Below are 18,921 nucleotides of genomic sequence, written 5' to 3'. Positions count from 1 at the left end.
GCTCTTAACAACAGTACACAAAGCTGACTCCACAGTATTTCTTTCATGATGTCCCCCATGAAAATAGCGTAGGCTACAGCAGTCATTGCAGCCCTGGTGTGATGCAAATACAATACAACATTGGTCAATATCTAATTAAAGAAACCAATCATGTTTATTGATTGTTTGCAACTAACACATATTCCTTCAAGCGTTGTTGTAGCCTGCTTCATGCTGGAATACCTCAACAGATAAATTAATTACCGGGGCTTTATTTTGAAACCGGAAGTGGTGGTTTTCCCTGACGCCGCTCCGTTCCGTGAACGACCTCACGCTGATAAGTAACGGACAGGTCAGAGAGAGGCGGCGGGATTCCGTTCGACATTCACGAGCACCGACGCTCATCGCTCCAGTGGCGGGACTCTCGTGGCGGGACTCTCACTTCTACGGACGCCGACGTGGTTTGCTAAACGCTCGCGCGGCTGCGAGCAGACAAGACGATGATGATGATCTCCCCGTGGGACCGCTGGTTCTCCACAAGCTGCTGCCTGTGCTGCCATGTCCGCACAGGGACCATCATCCTGGGGGTCTGGTACATGGTGAGCACCGCCTCTCTCTCCGTCACTCAGCGCTTCCATGCAGGCATCCAGAAACACAGCGACAGGCAACATGACCTCATCACGGAGCATTCATGCAGGCTTGACCGTTACGACGTTCATTCATATATATAGAAAATGATTGAAACTTCAAGCTTTATATCATGTTGTCATACTGTAAGTTAAATGTGACTCTGTATTTAAAAAAATGCATTAGTCAGTGAATTTTGGGTGAGTTTATCCTCCTTTAAATCATTGTACTTGGCTTGGGAATCTTAATAATAATTGTGTTATTTTATTTATTATTATTTTGCAACCCTCTCTTGAACGCCTCCCTCTGAGTGAACCTAACACCACAAGTGGAAAAAAAATCCTCTGAGCTCCCTATGAATAAATTAGCGAATGGCCTCTTCAGGTAGCAGCTTTTGTGTCAGCCCTGTTGACTGGAGAGAATTTTCCATTCCATTCACCTCATCAATGTGGACGGTATGACTCACAACTGCATGATGGGCTGCACCAGCCACACCGACACAAAAGCTCACGGATGAGCCTGGACTTTTACTGGGCGTACGTCATTTAACACAGTCTGCATCTCTAGGATAAGGTGTTGGCATTTTGAAATCTTAATGGCATCTGGCCTTCTGGCATTCTCACTGTTTCCACTGTCTCCTGCCCCTTTTTATCTCGCCATATGTCCTCTGTCCCTAAGCTCATCAACGCCGTGGTGCTACTCATCCTGCTCACAGCCCTCAGTGATCCTGAGCAGTACCACCTGACCAGCGCCGAGTTGGCTAATGACCTGGATGTCATGGATGACGCCAGTAAGTAGCCCAGTGCTTTACAGTAACGGTGCCATCTCACCATACTGCTCTCAGCTCCTATTGGATTTGTCTGATTATGTGACATCATGAGTTGTGTTTCTTGTGTTTCTCTTCTACCTGAAAGTAAATCTCAGACAATTGGCTGTGATGGATGCCTTCTTCGCTGCTGGTGGGCTCACACCCCCCCAGTAGGCTTGTCAGCTGACTAATAGACTGATTTATTGTGTTATTTGTGGGACTTAACACATGATGCGTTTGTTTAGATGACGGTCAGCACTTCTTTTTCAATCCAACGGCCAACGCCACAGACGTGCAAGCTTAATGTCCATCTGTGCAGAGCATGTGGAAAGCCTTCTTAACTGGGCAGGTCTCCACTGGAACAGTCTGACTGGAGGTGGGGATGGTTGTCCCACCTCCAAGCCATTAGGGTGTCCAATTATTATTTATTTATTTTTTGCTGCAGGCTGCTGGGTCACAAAATAATGATAATCAGACAAGCAATCACAGTATTACAGTAATGGCAGAAATAAGAGTTAAAAATGATTTCTACTCATAACATCGGCAGCCGAGGTTGTAATAGAATGATTATGATCCGTCAGAAATGGCGTAATGATAATTGAAGTATGTTGAAGTAATAGTGGGATCAGATCTGAGCAGTGTGAACATCACACACAGCTGTTTCCAGTGATGGAGAACATTTAGCAGCTGAACAGACGGATATTTCCCTCAGGAGTCCGTTAACAGAGCTAGAAGGTCGCTGAATATTACATTTACATCCACCAAGTGGCCACATAACTCCTAATGAATGCTGATGTGTTGCTCCGTATATGTCGGATGTGGAAAGTTTGCCACATAAACGACATAAACAACGCCAGTGTTATTGTAGGTTTGAAAAAATCTCTGCATATTTATTGACTTTTGAGACTTTCATGATTAAATGGGATCGATCCCATGACAGCAGAATATTCATCATCTGTTTAATAATAGACGTCCGTGGCATTCTAACGGCTCGCAGGGATAGAAACGTTAAACTGGTTGCACCGTGTTTTCCGGTTTTGCCGTCCTTATGTAACAGCATGATTAGTTGTGTTATTCTCATACGAGGTCAGGCCGGCGGGGAGCGAGCGACAGAGTAGAGGTTAATTCCTCGGACCGCTCGACAGATGCGGCTCGTCGTTTATCTCCCGTGAGGAATTAGTTTTCGGCCGAACATGATGTTGTGAACATTTTCAGAAAATGAGATTTTTTTTTTGTGGAGCTTAATGTGGCTCAAGCAAAGTGACCTTCCACTGCCTGCCCCCTTTAACTGCACCTCTCTCTCTCTCTGTCTCTCTGCTCCAGACATGTGCATCGCCTCAGCCATCTCCCTGCTGATGATACTTATATGTGGGATGGCAACATACGGTGCATACAAGGTAAACGAACCATGCACGCACACTGGGTGTCATTAAGGTTAAAAACGTACATTGCATCAATGAGTGAAGTCTTCCATCTTTTTGAAACATGTGTAATCTCCCTGCGACCCAGTTCAATACATCTGCCCGAATACCTAAAACACGTTCCTCTTTTTCAGCTGCGTGCCGCCTGGATCATCCCATTTTTCTGCTACCAAATATTTGACTTTGCTCTCAACACCCTGGTCGCCGTGAGCATTGTGGTCTACCCAAACACCATACAGGATTACCTGCAGCAGCTGGTAAGGCAGGTTGACGTGCAGGTACAAGTTCCCTCCTCTGTCTCTCTGAACCTCTAACGGCCTCTCCGCTGACTCCTGTGCAGCCGGATAACTTCCCCTACAAAGAGGAGATCGCTGCTCTCAGTAACGTCTGCTTGGTCCTCATCGTGCTGCTCTTCATCGGCTCCATCCTCGGCTTCAAGGTAATGTTACCAGCTCCTTCATTTACTTCTCGCCTCCTGAAGTTTAGCAGCACTTTGTGTGGTTTGCTTATATATGTGCAACACAGAATAAAAAATGAATAAATCATATTATACACTGTTGCCCATAAAGTTGGAGTCACCCAATGATCCCAAACAATATACAATAACATATACTGTCTATGTTTTTTGACAATGTTTAAGCTTGTCAAACACGGACTTGTGTTTAAAAAACAACATGACTGTTTTTTTTATGTTGCATTTATCTATGCAATATTTTTTAGGGGCGCTGAGACTCAATATAAGGGTGCTATAGCACCCCTAAAAACAGGCTAAATACGCCTATGATTGGAATATTTTGTTTTCAGACACAATCCTCTGTTTATTGATATTTATATGCATCACTTATCACTTTTGACCAGGAGCAATGGTTACATTATGTGTCCCAATTACCCAGGTGATTTTAATTCATGCATAACATTTTTTTGGCGCTATAAAAGACAAAACATTTGCAAATGATTCCAACTTTACGAGCCACCTAATATTATTATTATCAGTAGTAGTAGTAGTAGTATTAGTAGTAATATCAGGTCCAATACTTATTAATACCTGCAAAACTAAAGACATTCCAGTAAACCTTAACATTAGCATGTTAGCATTCAGACATTAGCATTTAGCTAATGATGCTATATCTGGGTACAGCCTCACCGAGCTGCTAGCATAGCCGCCTTGTTCATTTGTAAGGCGGTTTGTATTCCAGAAAAGCTGTAAGAGATGTTGCTATGATGCAAAGACACTTGCATCGTGTAATAGCCAATGACATGTCTGATATTAATAGACAAAACGGCTCATTTTAATAGCAGCGCTTATGGTCTGGACGATCATCGATGAAGGGATTTTTTTAGATTGGACAACCCCCCATGTCGTGCCCCGAGAACCTGCGTTTGGATAAGTAGTTATGTGAAGTCATTTCTCACTGATGGAGTTGTTTCCTTTCACAATCGCCATCATTATCACGCTCTTATCGCGGTGGACTGGGGAGCTGAATTGAGTGATCTCCGTCGTTGTAAACGGATCCCTGCGGAATCCCGCGGAGGCTGCTGTCGGAGCATTCAAGTGACTTCTTAATTGGGTTATTATGGAAGTGAGGGAGCTGGGTCTGGCTTCGCTCGGTGCCAGGGGATGGATTTAGCAGATGGTGTTGTGTTTGGCCGGAGAGTTCCAGTAGCAAGCTTCCCGCTGAGAGCCGGAGGATTCCTGGGTGACGACAGGGGACAACAGGAACCTTGTTTTCGCTGCTCTCACACATCCTGAATACTCATTTCATGTGGCATTTTATTGAGTTTCTTTGAAAAACATCATTTTTATTACAGCCTATGTGATGTCAGTGTTATCAGGGTTATCACCTGTGCACAGAATATATAGGACAGGAACGTTACACATACACCACGGTGTCTCTGGGGATGAGATGACCTCATTATATTCCACAATAATGACAGAAATCTGTTTTCCCTAATACTTGGAGTTTTTATGACATGATGGCGCTGAATATTAAAGGAATCACCAAATGGCCTACAGTTGATCCTTAGAAGGACGGAAATGTCTGTACAAAATGTCATTGCAGTCCATTAAATAGTTGTCGATCACCATAACTCTTACAAGCTTTTTTGATTCTGCTAAATGAGATATTGATGTCATGCAGTTCAGGTTTGTAACCTGTGCTTGTGTTGTCTTCCTGTCTGACGTCAGGCCTACCTGATAGCGTGTGTGTGGAACTGCTACAGATACGTGAGCGGCCGCGGTGCTTCTGAGATCCTGCTTTATGTCACGACTAATGACACCACGGTAAGTCACCCACGCCACCATGATGACTTCATACTTTAAAAAGGATGGCAATATCATATCCTGTAGTGTCAACAGATACTGTGACAAAAGCAAAAGTGTTGGTCTGTCCCTCAGTACTTTGTTAGTTCCCCTGCCTATATTTTAAACTGGCCCCCCGCCTTTTACTGAAACTCTCTAAAAATGAAAATCTCTAAAAAATGATATGTAGATTATTTTTTTAGAGGGTCAGTAGTTTCCTTAAACAGTTGGGAAACGCAAAGTAACAGTGTAGCATTTAGGGGGACCTTTTGGCTGAAATTGAATATCATTAAAAAGTGTGTTGATGAATCACGTGCATACGAGATGTTAAATACATATTCCATTTAAATATCCTTTATGTCTGTATTGTCAACTAGAAATCCAATATTAAACAATATCAGATTTCTTCCACTTGCAAAGGCAACAAAAAAACAATCTCCTTATGCATCCACGAGACCGCAAGTCACGTTTCCCTCGCCTGCGTGGGTTTCCTCTGCTCAGGCCGGTCTGACAGCAGTAAAGTCATCATGTCGGGGGAGGAAGGAAGTATAAGACGGGCTGTCGTAGCAGCTAGTTTTTCACAGGCCTCCATGGATGATGGAACAGACTTGGACAGAGAGATGAGGCTCCATGCTGGCAAAGCCATTATACCGGCGGTGGCGGCACAGTAGCAGTAGAACAGTTAAGTGAGCTTTGTCTGGGTGGGCTGTCGGCGTCCCGTTGCTTAGGCCCCCTGACCGCTGCTAACCACTTATATTTTGACAGAAAAGGATAAAAAAGGAGGCTGTAGAAACACTAATGACCTGTTTAGACTATCAGGAAATGCCGGCTCGTTTGCCGACAGTATGCTGGGTTTCACAGGGATTAAGAGAAACTTGCACTCCTGTAACAATCCATGCAATTTGAATCAATCCAACACACTCAACGGCCTGTTATTCACCGTGTGGCTTCATGTGATGTCCAGGGTTCATTAAGAAACATGAGTAAAACACCCGAGCTGGAAAGAGAAGAACAGGAGGCCGCTCTCTTAACTCGCTGACATCGTTAGTGAAAAGCGCCAGAAAAACAGCAGCCTGCCCCTTTATTTCCAAACATCTGCAGGTGTGCTTTTACCATTACAGGCCGATATATTCAATTTGAGCTCCCCACAGACCACAGGCTTCAAAAGCCACAAACCTGCAGCTCACTTGGCTATACATAAGCTATACAGCAGGTCAAAAGGTCACTAATGCTAAAAGTCACTCACACCCACAGTCAGGTGCTTCATCTGGCTTTAAAGCAAGAGTAACAGTTAAATGTCTCATAGAACAAAATGAACCTAATTTCATTTTATAAAGTTGATGTGGGTGATGACCCCAACCATTGGCTAAGCCCTGCAGCTTGTTGTAATTTAAGGTCCACTGGCAAGCAGTGATGTCGTGTATATGTCAAGGGCTTTTATTGTGAAAGGTAAGAAAGAAAGCAGGGTATACGCTTTTTCTTTTTCATGGAATCGCGCTCTCTGCTCTTGTTTGTCCGTGATTTTTCCTTCTTCGCAATGCATGATGGTATAGAAGTCAGTTGAACACTACTTTTCAAGATGAATTTGGGGATTTTGGTCCACTACATAGGGATTTTGGACGCAGTTGGTTTGTTTTAAAATAAAACCTTGTGAAACGGTCAGAGGCTAAATCTACAGTCTGAGTCTGTCTGTTTGGACTGAAACCCTCAATGGCTCATTGTTGCAAACCTAGGAGACACAGGTCGCACACATGGTGTTGTTGTATATGAAGTCAAACGAACCGTTGGCGGAGGCAACATTTTTGTCAGCCTTGGTGTCAACAGCTAAACCAAAACGCTGAGTCACCCTAAAGATGTTCCGAGTCCACACGGTCTCAGCTTTGCCTCCTGGTTGATGACCAGAGGAACGGACGAGCATAGAAGCAGCTTTGGTTTGGTTGATCATAAGCTGCATGGAGCCTTCTTTTGGTTTGAATTATTAACTTGCCTGCTGATTATTTCCTCAATTATTCCAAAAATCTTTTACTCATCTGAAAATACATCAAGATCCCATCACAGTGCCAAAAGTTATTCATTCAAGACTGTAAACCCGAATATATTCCCATCTGAGAAGCTTTGAGCAGTTCGTATTTGGATCAATTAATTGATGAGTCATATCAGCTCTAGTCAGTCAACAGCAGTCTACTCATCCAAGAAGGAAATAAAGTGAAGCTGCACATACAGGCGGCAACCTCCAAGTGCCCTAAACTTGCATTCTTGCTAATGACCAGCAGGGGGCGACTCCTCAGCGACCAACCTCCTCTTTGCTCTGCGTCTCCAGGTGCTGCTCCCTCCATACGACGACAGTGTCAGCGTCCCTCCCAAGAAGACTCCTCCGCCGTACACCACCGCCTCGGCCTGAAAACATTCCCAGCGTCCCGCTGACCGGACCTCGCTGTCGATGAAACCCCCAGCGAGATTGACGCACCACACTGCCTCTCCAGTGTACAGTATATTCACCGATATATTGTAGCTACACAGACATTGAAGTACGCCGATGCATGCACCTCTACCACCACCGTGACCTCTCATCCCTTATTTATCGACGACCCTCGTATTCCCGCTCTCCGTGCGTCCGCGCTGTTTCTATAATTCCAGACGTGATGTGCATTGTTATGCATTTGATCCTGGGTGCAAAAAGGCACTAGAAGGTTTGATAGATTCTCTATATTTGTATCGCTCCGTGTGTATCTGTGTTAGTGTTTTATGTGTACTACCTTTCATATCGAACTTCTGCACAAATGCAAAAAAAAAGTGATCTCATTGTCCGAAGTAATGAGCGATGTTGTCACGTGTGTCCCGTTTGTCTCGTCTCTGCTCGCGATCAGGGTCGGATTGCCTTTATTCAGAACTTTCTCTCTGATGGGTTGCCCTTTTATGGATCCAAAGAAATGCACCTGCCTGTATTCTGACATGATCGAAGAGCAACCTAGTGTACGTCGAACATATCGCACTCTTCTCACCGTTCTCCCCGACTTTGTCTTGCCGTGTTATCGGGAGTTGTGCTCGTTCTTCTTCAATTTTAAATGTGTGTTTCTACCGATCGACGAGAAAAAAAGTCGGGCTGCTATTTGTCTATTTTGAGAGCACAGGAAAGGCACTGATCTGGAATCAGTTTGCTCTTTGAAGTCACTATGAATTGGTCGTGTGTGTTTTTTAATGAAACCAACAGCAGTCTATGGTCTGTGTAAAAATGCTCCACCAGATGCAGTTGTTGGCTTCCTGGACAGAAAATGTCATGCGAGGACACAAAAATTCGAACCCGAGGGCTTCTTCTGTGTGAGATATAAAGATGTGACGTTTATTTGTCTATTAAAGTCTTATTTCACTGACTTGATGAACTTGTGTGTTTTGTTTAGAACGTGAGGTCCAAGTGTGTGAATGGACTGTGTGTCACTGGAAACTATGGGTAAGAGCTGACTGTTCGCCGTGAAGGCAGGCAGGTACCCACATGGCTGGGACTATGATGACTCTGCTACCAGGCCTTTCCATAAACTGTCGCTCAAACGTGGAGAGTTCATCCAAGCATCACTACTAAAAGTACAACACACCCTTTTAACACTTGCTTTGAGCCGTTCGACTGTGAATTAACTGCACGTTCTTCAGGAGCAAAGACTTTAAACATTAATAAATGACTCATTGTTGACAACATGTGGAAGTAAGCCATCTAACATCAACATCTAACAAAAGTGCAGACTTATAAGACTTAAAGGGACAGTTCGCCCCCAAAATCAATTTATAAAAAAAGTTCCCTCTTACCTGTAATGCTATTTATCAGTCTAAATTGTTTTGGTGTGCGTTGCCATGACGAGATGTCTGCCTTCTCGCCAGTATAATGGAAGGATATGGTACATTTGAAGAAATCAACAGCAATGTTTCTTTTCCAGATAATCCACAGACCTTGTTGTGAGGAGTTTAAATGTGGATTATCTTGAGTATCCATTATACTGGAGAGAATGCAGACATCTCTACTGCCGATATCTCCCAAACTACGCAACTCACGCAAAAACAATTACTGGTAAGAGGGAAAATATGTATTTGGGGGTGAACTGTCCCTTTACGCCTTAACACCAAATACATTGTTTTTGTGCAAAGCTACACCCAACTTCCAGAAAGGATTCCTCACCACCATGTTTTAGACACATACCTGGTTTAAAATATGAATGACCCTATAGTCATTCAACTTTTCATTGCTTAATGTAAGAACAAGCTGAGCATAATGAAAAGTTTAAAGGTGTTCAGTCCCGGCTACCTGCTACTAAAACTCTCCACAGAGTTTGTGTTTCATCGAGCTGAAGAGGCGTCTCCGTGGTTTGAGTCAGAGGGGGAGGAAACAGAACCAGGGAGTGGATGGAGTAAGGGGCAGAGCAATGCAAGTGCCTGGACAGATACTATAAGACAGAGGGTGGGATATATGCATGTTTACTGCCTGGAGCGGCTGAATTCTCCTACTGCAACTCCTCTCTTCACTTGGTGTTGGGATTTATTCAGAAACTTGGATTGCAGGAGTTGAGGAGAAATTGTTGCTTTTGATAACAGGGTAAGCAGTTTTGATTTTTCTTCCTCGTAGCGTGTGTGTGGTTATTGGCTGGAGCACTGCAGGCTCCACTTAAAAGCAATAAATATATTTTCTTTTTCTTTTTTTTTTTAAGAATAACTAGTAAATTTTCTTTCAAAAAAGTTAAATAAAAACAGGGATCACCTGCTGCGACATGTAACCCTGTATTGCACAACGCCGTGGCGTCCATCAGCAGCATCATGAAAAGCCATCAAAAGCAGAGAATGTGCAAAACAGAGACGAGGTCTCATAAAACACGCTGTTTATGTGTTTTGGAGTAAACAAGCGGCTTTGGCTTTAATTGGAGAGGAAATTACCATGAATTAACTATTTCAGTCACACACACAATTAGTTGAATCACTGTAATGATTTATATCAACACGTGATAATGATGGACTGGAGAGTCATACGGCAAACATATAAGCCAACTGTAGAGCAGTATGGAAGTATATGGAACTTTAATAACAATAATAATACATTTCATGTATGTAGCAAAAAGTACAAAATGAAATAAAATACCAAAAGTTAATGTTTTTTGTTAATTCTGAATTAATTTGTAGTTTGGTTACTAAAATATCTCAATAATATATATATATATATATATATCACAGAGAAGGGGTGGGATTAAATTAGTATATACTTCTTCCCACTCCTTTTCGGACATGTCAAAAAAAATGTAGGCATAAATATATTTTCATATATCTCGATGCCTACCAGTTGTGTAATATTTTGTTTTCTGTATGACACTTTCTGTATTCATTTTGACATGTTTGAAATTGAAGGGCAAAAAAAAAAAATTATAAAATCATTGGCAGCTCAGGTGAAATCAGGATATGTGTTCTGATATAAGACACTGGGGTTCTGAATAAAAACAAAAAGAAAGAGTACATTTGTTATCTTGATGGAGTACTGATGAAGAAAACACTGTCAGACCTGCTGCAGAGAGAGACACATCAAACAGATGTGAGGTCAGAGGTCAACAGCTCTGAGGGATGCAGCATGGATAAGTGACCCCTGCGGGTCTCAGGTCATCAGAGCTGAGGGAGACATTTAGGACTACATCCTCTATGTCTAACCTCTAGCATGTCGCCTTACAACAGATTTTCCCCTGTTTGACCGATGCAACGTCATCGGATATCTGTGCTGTTGATCACAGAGCAGGTTCCAGACAGAAGTAGAGCCCGCGGGCTGAATGTCACCAGTAATGGCTCTCCTGGGGACTGGATTGGGAAACCGTCTGTGGACTTTTCAGCCTCTCTTAAATCACTTCAAACCACCTCTGCAGCAAAACATCCAAAAGCTCATTCATAGAGAGTTTTGTCCACTTCATATGACGGACAGATGGGAAAACTCGGAGCCCACACTCTGTTAAGAGACGGAGCAGAAGATTGAAAGCTGTGTGCATGTGTGACATTTACAGACTATGTGTGCTCCTTCCTGTGGCTCGACAAAACCAACGCGACGCTGTGTGTGCGTTACACTGATGTGTGTGAAATCTGAAGCTGAGGAAGTCAAATATGCAGGAGGTGAAAGTTCTTCCTATTAATATCCCTCCTCGTCATTAAAATGAAGCGCTTCACGAGTCACCTTACTGACACCGAGTCACTATATGTGTTTGTTACACCGAGGAGATTACTGTATGTTCTCAGTTCCAAGTGGTTGTCCGGTTAGCATGGAGTCATATTTCAGCAGCTTATTAACAGGTTTCAGTGAAAGGTGTAAAGATAGAGCAATATGAAGAGCTTTAAGATTTTTGGTTTGAATTGCACCACCATGTGGTCATTTATGCAGTCAGTTACATCTTTATTCCTGATTCCTTGTGTTTATTGCATTCCTGGTCCCTGGAAATGTATGTTCTCTCAGCTTCCTACGATAAACACAACGTTTTATTTCAAGATTTTGGGTATTTTACATTTTTAGATTCCAGGTTTTATTTTATTTGCTTTTTTATATACTATACCTTCACCTTTAAGTGTGAGATTTAGGTGAGAGGTGCATGTATTTATGAACATTTTTGGCATTTCACAGGTAAGCAGTGGTGCAGCAACATAATACAAAAGCTTCATCACCACCACGAGTCAAGCAACAGGAGTGATTGTATATGTTGATGCAGATCTGGATCCGGATGCAGATTTAAAACGTCCAAAAGAAAATTAGATGTAAAAAATGTCCTCAGGTTGGTTCTTTGCTTGCACTGCATTGTGGCAGTACTTCTACCAGTTCTTGCTCTTGTGATTTCCTGCGGCAGTTGTCACATCCTGTCAGAATGAAGACCCTGGCCCTCGGCCTCCTCTGCCTGCTCTGCTGCAGCGCGGTCCGAGTGGACAGACGGCGTCCCAGACCCCTCGCTGCCAGAGGTCGCAACGACACTGCTGTCCAAACCAAACCAGTGGGTAAGAGACCAGCTGGTGACTAAAATGTTTTGCCAACTCCCTTTTTGTCTATTTTTATCCAGAGTTGAACATTTTTCAGAATCTACAGAAACTGAACTGTGTTTGAAGTATTTGTATTTCACAAACTTCCATGTCTTTGATCACAGAGAAACCCTGCAAAGCAATCCCGCTGGATTTCGTCTTTGTCATCGACAGCTCCCGAAGCATCCGCCCCAACGACTACGAGAAGGTGAAGACCTTCATCACCAACCTGCTCCAGTTCCTGACAGTGGGCTCCGACGCCACCCGGGTGGGTCTGCTGCAGTACGGCAGCGTGGTCCAGCCCGAGTTCTCCCTCAACACCTTCACCACCAAGGCCGAGGTGGAGCAGGCGGTGAGGAACATGGGGCACCTCGCCACAGGAACGATGACGGGCCTGGCCATCCAGTACACCATGGAGACCGCCTTCACTGAGGAAGAGGGGGCGCGGCCGGCAAACCTGCTCATCCCACGAATCGCCATGGTTGTGACTGACGGGCGGCCTCAGGACACGGTGGAGGAGATCGCGGCTCAGGCGAGGCAGGCCGGCATCCAGATCTTTGCCGTGGGAGTGGGCAGGGTGGACATGAACACTCTGAGGGCCATAGGGAGTGAGCCTCACTCTGAGCATGTGCACCTGGTGGCCAACTTCAGCCAGATAGAAACCCTCACCTCGGTGTTCCAGTCCAAACTATGTGGAGGTGAAGAGTCAAATATCATCCTCATCTATGTCTACTTATGTGTTTGCACTCTTCATATCTGAGCATGTGTGTGTGTGTGTGTGTGTGTGTGTGTGTGTGTGTGTGTGTGTAGTTTCAGAGATGTGCGAGGTGGTGGACCATCAGTGCCAGCATGTGTGTGTGAGCAGCCCTGCCTCGTATAGGTGCAAATGCAGGAAGGGCTTCACTCTCAACCCCGACGGCAAGACATGCACAGGTGAAGAAACTCACCTTCTCTCACCTGATTGGTTCTTTTAAAACATGCATTTACACAGAAACATTTTGTTTTAACCTTCTCTGTGCTGTGAAAGGTTGCAGATGGATTGATGGATGGATGTCATGATATTATAATAGCTGCACAATATGGATATCTCAAAGGATCCTTCTTCCCTCCCTTTATTTCAGTCATTAACCCCAAATGAAAATGTCTAATTTTTTAAAAATGCACACATGAAAATGTCTGATGGTGTGTTCTGTCTACTATACTATGTATAGAAATCAACCTTCCCATAATCTCATTTCAGAGTGTTTTTCCCTACTATATTTACTCTTACATAAAGGACAACCCTGAGGAATGCATGAGAGCTGAGGTGTTTAACATGGTGTGCAGGCACTCAGCCTCTTCCTACCAGTGACGTCCTTCCACCCACTGTTGGAAAGCGTTTTTGCTGGACTCAGTCAAGTGGGGGGAGATTTCCTGAAGGAAGTGTGCTTTTGCAATCATCAGAGCAGCTGCTGAACTGTGGAGGTGTATGTCATAGTATCCCTGAAGCAAAACCATTATTTGATCTTTCTGACACGTCTACGCCTTTGACCCACGTTTTTTTTAAGTGGATGCAGATTTATGATTAATACGATGATGGCTCCATTTTGACGCCTACTCAAATGATGTCAGGCTGCATCAAGTTTTCTATCTTCTACATTCATTAACTGTAATTTGTTTTAAAGTGCTTCAATCGCCGCTCTGTTGCTGTTCGTGTCACTCAGGGATAGATCACTGTGCTGACGGCACCCACGGGTGTGAACAGGAGTTTATGAGCGCTGAAGATTCCTGTGTGTGTAAATGCAGAGATGGCTTCACCCTCAGGCCTGATGGGAAAACATGCAAGAGTAAGTGTGCATGGGCTGTCCACGACATTCTGGTGTTTCTGAAGTAGCAGAGCTCCACAGACGAGCTAAGAAATGACTCCTTAATCCTGACTTCTTCCTGCAGAGGTGGATCACTGCGCCGGTGGCACCCACGGGTGTGAGCAGGACTTTACGAACACAGAAGACGCATGTGTGTGTAAATGTAGAAAAGGCTACACCCTCAGGCCCGACGGGAAAACATGTGAGAGTAAGTGTGTGCATTGCTTGTTTCCTCTCATTGCTTTTCAAAACGTCCCACCTCTTCCAGTGTCCTCCATGGGACATTATGCCAGAAACAATATGTATTGTTGCATGAAGTTAACAGTGAGAGAAAAATAATGTTTTCATCCTGTTTGAGTTGAAATATGAATTACAAATATGATGTTTGTATATTTTGCAAGTCAGGAAGTGAACTATCTCTTATGGTCTCGCACAAATACGACCATAACGCCAACATGGCCGTTACCTCAGCTATCTTCCTTAGCCTTGATGTTTGAGAGATTTCTGTTAATGTAATTGATCTTTCTTTTTGCTTAAAATGGCTTTTGGTGTTATTTTTCCTGAAATTATATTACAAAGTAGTATAGTTCCAAAGGAGGGAATGTTTTACTTGTTTCTCTAATTTACTAACAATATTTGTTTTTCCTCTGCCTCTTACGTTTGATCAGCATTTGGCAAATTTTTGGCCAATTGGCTCCAAATGAGGGGAGATTCATGCCACCTGGGTTAAAGTGACGCTCATTCCAGGGATCCTCCCTTATTGGCCACAAACAGGTGACAGGGTATAAAAGGCCTTTGAAGACCATAGACTGGTTGGTCTGGGATCGTCCTTCTCCAGGAAAATGGAGGCCAGGCCAGTGTTGTATGTGTGCCTCAAGGTTTTTCCTTACCTTAAATGAATGAGAACCTTCAATGATAAACCTAAAGAAATGGTTTATGCTTCTCCTGATTGTGGCCAGTCTGAATATGTTTTGACTTTTATTTAAAAAACCAAAGCATGTATGCTGGTTCATTCTCCCCACTCACACTACCAACCATCTCAACCACACTGTACATATTTATTCTGAAATAAGGTCCCATGGTGTTCCCATGGTGGTCTAATGGAAGGGGCAGGTTCATGGTGGCATAATAAGAAACTTAACCTAGATATGATACATTTACTGTTATCACACATGGTGATGAGTAGCCGACTCAGCAGCATTACTTGACTCTCTCCGTAGTCCCTCACCAGTCCTGACTGTATTGATAATATTCCCTGCAGAGATGGACCATTGTGCTGATGGGAAACATGACTGTGAACAGGACTTCATGAATACAGAAGACTCATGTGTGTGTAAATGCAGAACTGGATTCACACTCCGACCCGATGGAAAAACATGTCAAAGTGAGTCCAGGCTCATCCATTGTCATGAATATTTAGTGAACTGCAGCTGAAGGCTATTTGAACACAGTGATTTGATGGGATGGGACAGAGTGGAACCGCCTTAGAATAGATGACATTCACTAAATAATGTAGGTCCTCTCGCACGATAGAGACTTTTACTGTTGTGAGGCTTCTGATTCATTTTCATGGGTTTGATTCTTTTATTTATCAGAATATTATCTGTCGTCAGCATGTTTTCAAATGTTGCCGTTTGTCCCCTATTCCGGTGTTTATATGTTACATCATCATGGATGAATTTTGAACTAGTTATGAGGTCACTGTAAATCCCACTGCTCACTAAAAAATAATGTTCCCCCTCCCACCAGATTAAGGGGATTTTTCTGTGTTTCTCACCATGAAGCATTCACTTAGACTCATGTCTCAAGATGTTGCAGCAGTGTTTGGTTTACCTCCGTCACACAGATTTGGTTCTAAATTCAACCATTTTTCAACCACTCGAGAATTAATACAAATAATCCCAAATCCTTTCAAAATAGCACTATAAAATACCAAGACCTTGAGGAACAACATAGTGAAATGTCTACTTTGGGGACTAACGTCATCACATATGAATACAACTGAGCTCATTGGATCCACAAGAGACTCAGCAGTGAGACCTGAATTATGCATGTTTAGGGATCTCAATATGTAGAAAGAGTGCATGTCATTGAAATGAAAACAAGTAGGTACTCATAGAACCCATTTTTATTCAGATATCTTGAGGTGAGAGGTCAAGAGACCCCTTTGAAAATCCCCATGCTCGCCAAATAGTCCTTCCTCTCAAGCTATAGCATCAGGATTCATTAGGTGGTCTCGTTCTTATGTCTGAGCCCACTACAGCCTCTTGAAGGCAGTAATGTCTGATCCCGCTGGTCTCCGAGGGTTAAATGTGTCACAGCAACATCATTCTCCTCGTTTTAGGTGTGGATTTGTGTCAGACAGTGAACCACGGCTGTGAACACCAGTGCGTCAGTACAACTGACTCCTACACCTGCAGATGTTTGAAAGGATTCGTGTTGGCTGAAGATGGAAAGAGTTGCAAGAGTATGATCTCGACTCTCTTTGACATCTCTCCGGAGTAAAACTTCCTTAAAACATTAACCTGGTGTCCTTCTATCCCCACAGAGCCAGAGTGTAGCGATGGAGTCATGGATCTGGTCTTTGTGATTGATGGCTCTAAGAGTATGGGCCCCGCCAACTTTGAACTGGTCAAGCAGTTTGTAAACGGCATCGTGGACTCGCTGGACATTTCCAGGACAGGCACACACGTTGGACTTGTTCAGTACTCCACCAAGGTGCGGACAGAGTTCACCCTGGGCCAGTACAGCGCAGCGCGGAGCCTCAGACAGGCCGTGGCCCGGGTGCAGTACATGGGGAGAGGCTCCATGACTGGCTCGGCCTTACGTCACATGTTTGAGTACAGCTTTTCAGCCAAAGAAGGAGCCAGGCCCGACGTCCCACGTGTCTGCATTGTGTTTACCGACGGGAGATCGCAGGACGATGTGTCCGAATGGGCTGATAAAGCTAAGAACTCGGGTATGCTTTTCATCTTAATGCCTTTCAGGTGCACTACACATTTTTTAAATCAAACTTTCTGATAGGAATTTCCTTGTTTTGTTTTTTTGCCATTTTTCAGGGGTCACATTATATGCCTTGGGTGTTGGTAAAGCCATTGAACAGGAGTTGAGAGAAATAGCTTCAGAGCCTGATGAGGAGCACCTGATTTACGCCGAAGACTTTGAGAAAATGGGAGAAATTACAAAGAAGCTCAAGTCCAGGATATGTAAGGGTACGTACATGACGCTGCCTGAAATAGCAATTTATCAAACCCACCAAACAAGAGCTCAGCAATGACACAGCGTCTTCCACTAAAATGGTGCATCGCTGCCACCTGCTGCTGCTATGGTGATCACTGATTCCAGCGGCTCTGATCGCTTTTAGGCAGCATCCATATTGCATAACACTTCAGTCTTTATGTTGACCTGCAACCATGTGCACTCCCCATATCTACGACATTCTCTACAGGCAGGGACAGGAAGGGAAACCTGCAGGGGAAGATTAGAAGAGATAGGGTGAAGGAAAGAGAAAGAGAGAGAAGGTAAGAAGAAAAAACCTTCATGTATTCTCTCTCCACAGACAAACCATCCGGTGGAAACATGTGCCGGTGTGAGAACGTGATCGCGTTTCAAAACCAGGTCACCCAGAAGCTGAAGAACCTGGCGCAGAATAATATCCTTTCCCAAATAACAGTTGAATCCACAGTTACACTAAGATTCATAATGTTCTATTCATATAGTAGAATATAACAAATTGCTTAAGATGAGGAAAAACTCTCCTCTAAAATAACCTTCAATGGGGAAAATGGAAGAAATCTCAGAGAGCGGCTGAGGAGGGATGAAACTAACCCTAACAGTGAGTTCACACTGCAGTTAATGGAAGTGTGTTGTGTTGGTAACATACGCCGAGGAGCTCTGACCAGGGTACCTGAACCCTGACCCCGTTGGTATTTGAGGAGTTGGGAGTGAGATCGGGTTGGTTCTATTTATACACTCACTACTTTCAGTTATTTGGCACTTTACAACCTCACAAATGGGTAATTACAACCCAAACCAGGTACACCAGCTCTTTATCTTTGTGATTATTACTTCTGTTTTACATTTTAATATATATATATATGTTGTTCTACTGCAGCTGATCCTCAATCTGCCTCCTGTAGCTGTTCTTCCCCTCCCCGATCCTCCTCCTCGGCTACTTCTGTGCAGCCTTCAGCTCTTCCTTGTTAAACCAGATAATAAAAACGCCCCTCCCCCCTTACGGTTGTATGTAGGTTACATAAAAGGGGGGTATTCCTGCACAGGCCCTGAAAGAGATCCTGACCCAGTTGGCTCCGGGTTGGAGGAGTGCAACTCTGCCTATTAGCTACGAAGATCTTGGTCCTGGAACCCATCATAAATAATTCAACTTCCCACTTCACCTCCTGAATTAGTCGACTTAACCACATTGATGGTTATCCAACCCTAATCTTATAGTCTCATAGGATTTTACCACTCATGCATGAATGTGTTATTATTATCAACAGTAAATCATATTGATTTGAGCCCCACCAAGAAGACTGCCATGACCTACCCAAACACAAACATGATTTTACTCTACTTCCGCCACCTCTAACATACTGGTCTTAATAACTCTCAATGTGAACTCAAACAACCCATATCTGTAGGTTGTGTTTTCATCCTTTACAAGCGTACTTGCAGCCATGTCAAAGAAGCTGGAGAAGCTGGAGAATCACGTCGCACACAAATGAAAGGCCCGAGACTCGTCCCGGTATCCTGCAGTGTGGCGTTCACGGAAGGGCCCTTTAATCCTGCTCTACAAGCTACACTAAAACATATGCAATTATTTCTACTGAAGCTATTTATATACTGTTTATATGTATTTTTTGTCATGTTCTTCAAATCAAATGAATAACCTACAGTAAACTCACAAATAAACTTTTTTTTTTACATTTC

The 18,921-nt window shown here is 43.6% G+C and overlaps 2 protein-coding genes across 2 annotated transcripts; both read left to right on the top strand.

Moving 5' to 3' along the window:
* The first annotated feature begins 313 nt into the window (after positions 1-313).
* On the top strand, positions 314-8,494 carry LOC311024790 (lysosomal-associated transmembrane protein 4B-like). The gene is made up of 7 exons (XM_084027371.1): positions 314-578; positions 1,285-1,396; positions 2,738-2,811; positions 2,970-3,092; positions 3,176-3,274; positions 5,021-5,116; positions 7,455-8,494. The coding sequence occupies exons 1-7, from the start codon at positions 480-482 to the stop codon at positions 7,533-7,535; spliced, it is 684 nt and encodes a 227-aa protein (XP_083883497.1). The 5' UTR covers positions 314-479; the 3' UTR covers positions 7,536-8,494.
* Positions 8,495-11,961: 3,467 nt separating this feature from the next.
* LOC311024282 (matrilin-4-like) lies at positions 11,962-18,817 on the top strand. Its single transcript, XM_084026609.1, has 11 exons — positions 11,962-12,124; positions 12,271-12,843; positions 12,956-13,078; positions 13,849-13,971; positions 14,075-14,197; positions 15,251-15,373; positions 16,334-16,456; positions 16,538-16,948; positions 17,049-17,201; positions 17,549-17,641; positions 18,661-18,817. Exons 1-11 carry the CDS (start codon positions 11,998-12,000, stop codon positions 18,714-18,716), a joined length of 2,028 nt encoding a protein of 675 aa, XP_083882735.1. The 5' UTR covers positions 11,962-11,997; the 3' UTR covers positions 18,717-18,817.
* Positions 18,818-18,921: the final 104 nt, after the last annotated feature.

This window comes from Eutrigla gurnardus, assembly GCF_963514095.1.
Source record: "Eutrigla gurnardus genome assembly, chromosome: 14".
In the NCBI taxonomy this organism is placed as follows: domain Eukaryota; kingdom Metazoa; phylum Chordata; class Actinopteri; order Perciformes; family Triglidae; genus Eutrigla; species Eutrigla gurnardus.
The sequence above is the reverse complement of the archived record's forward strand: the minus strand, read 5'-3'. Positions and strand labels throughout refer to the sequence as shown.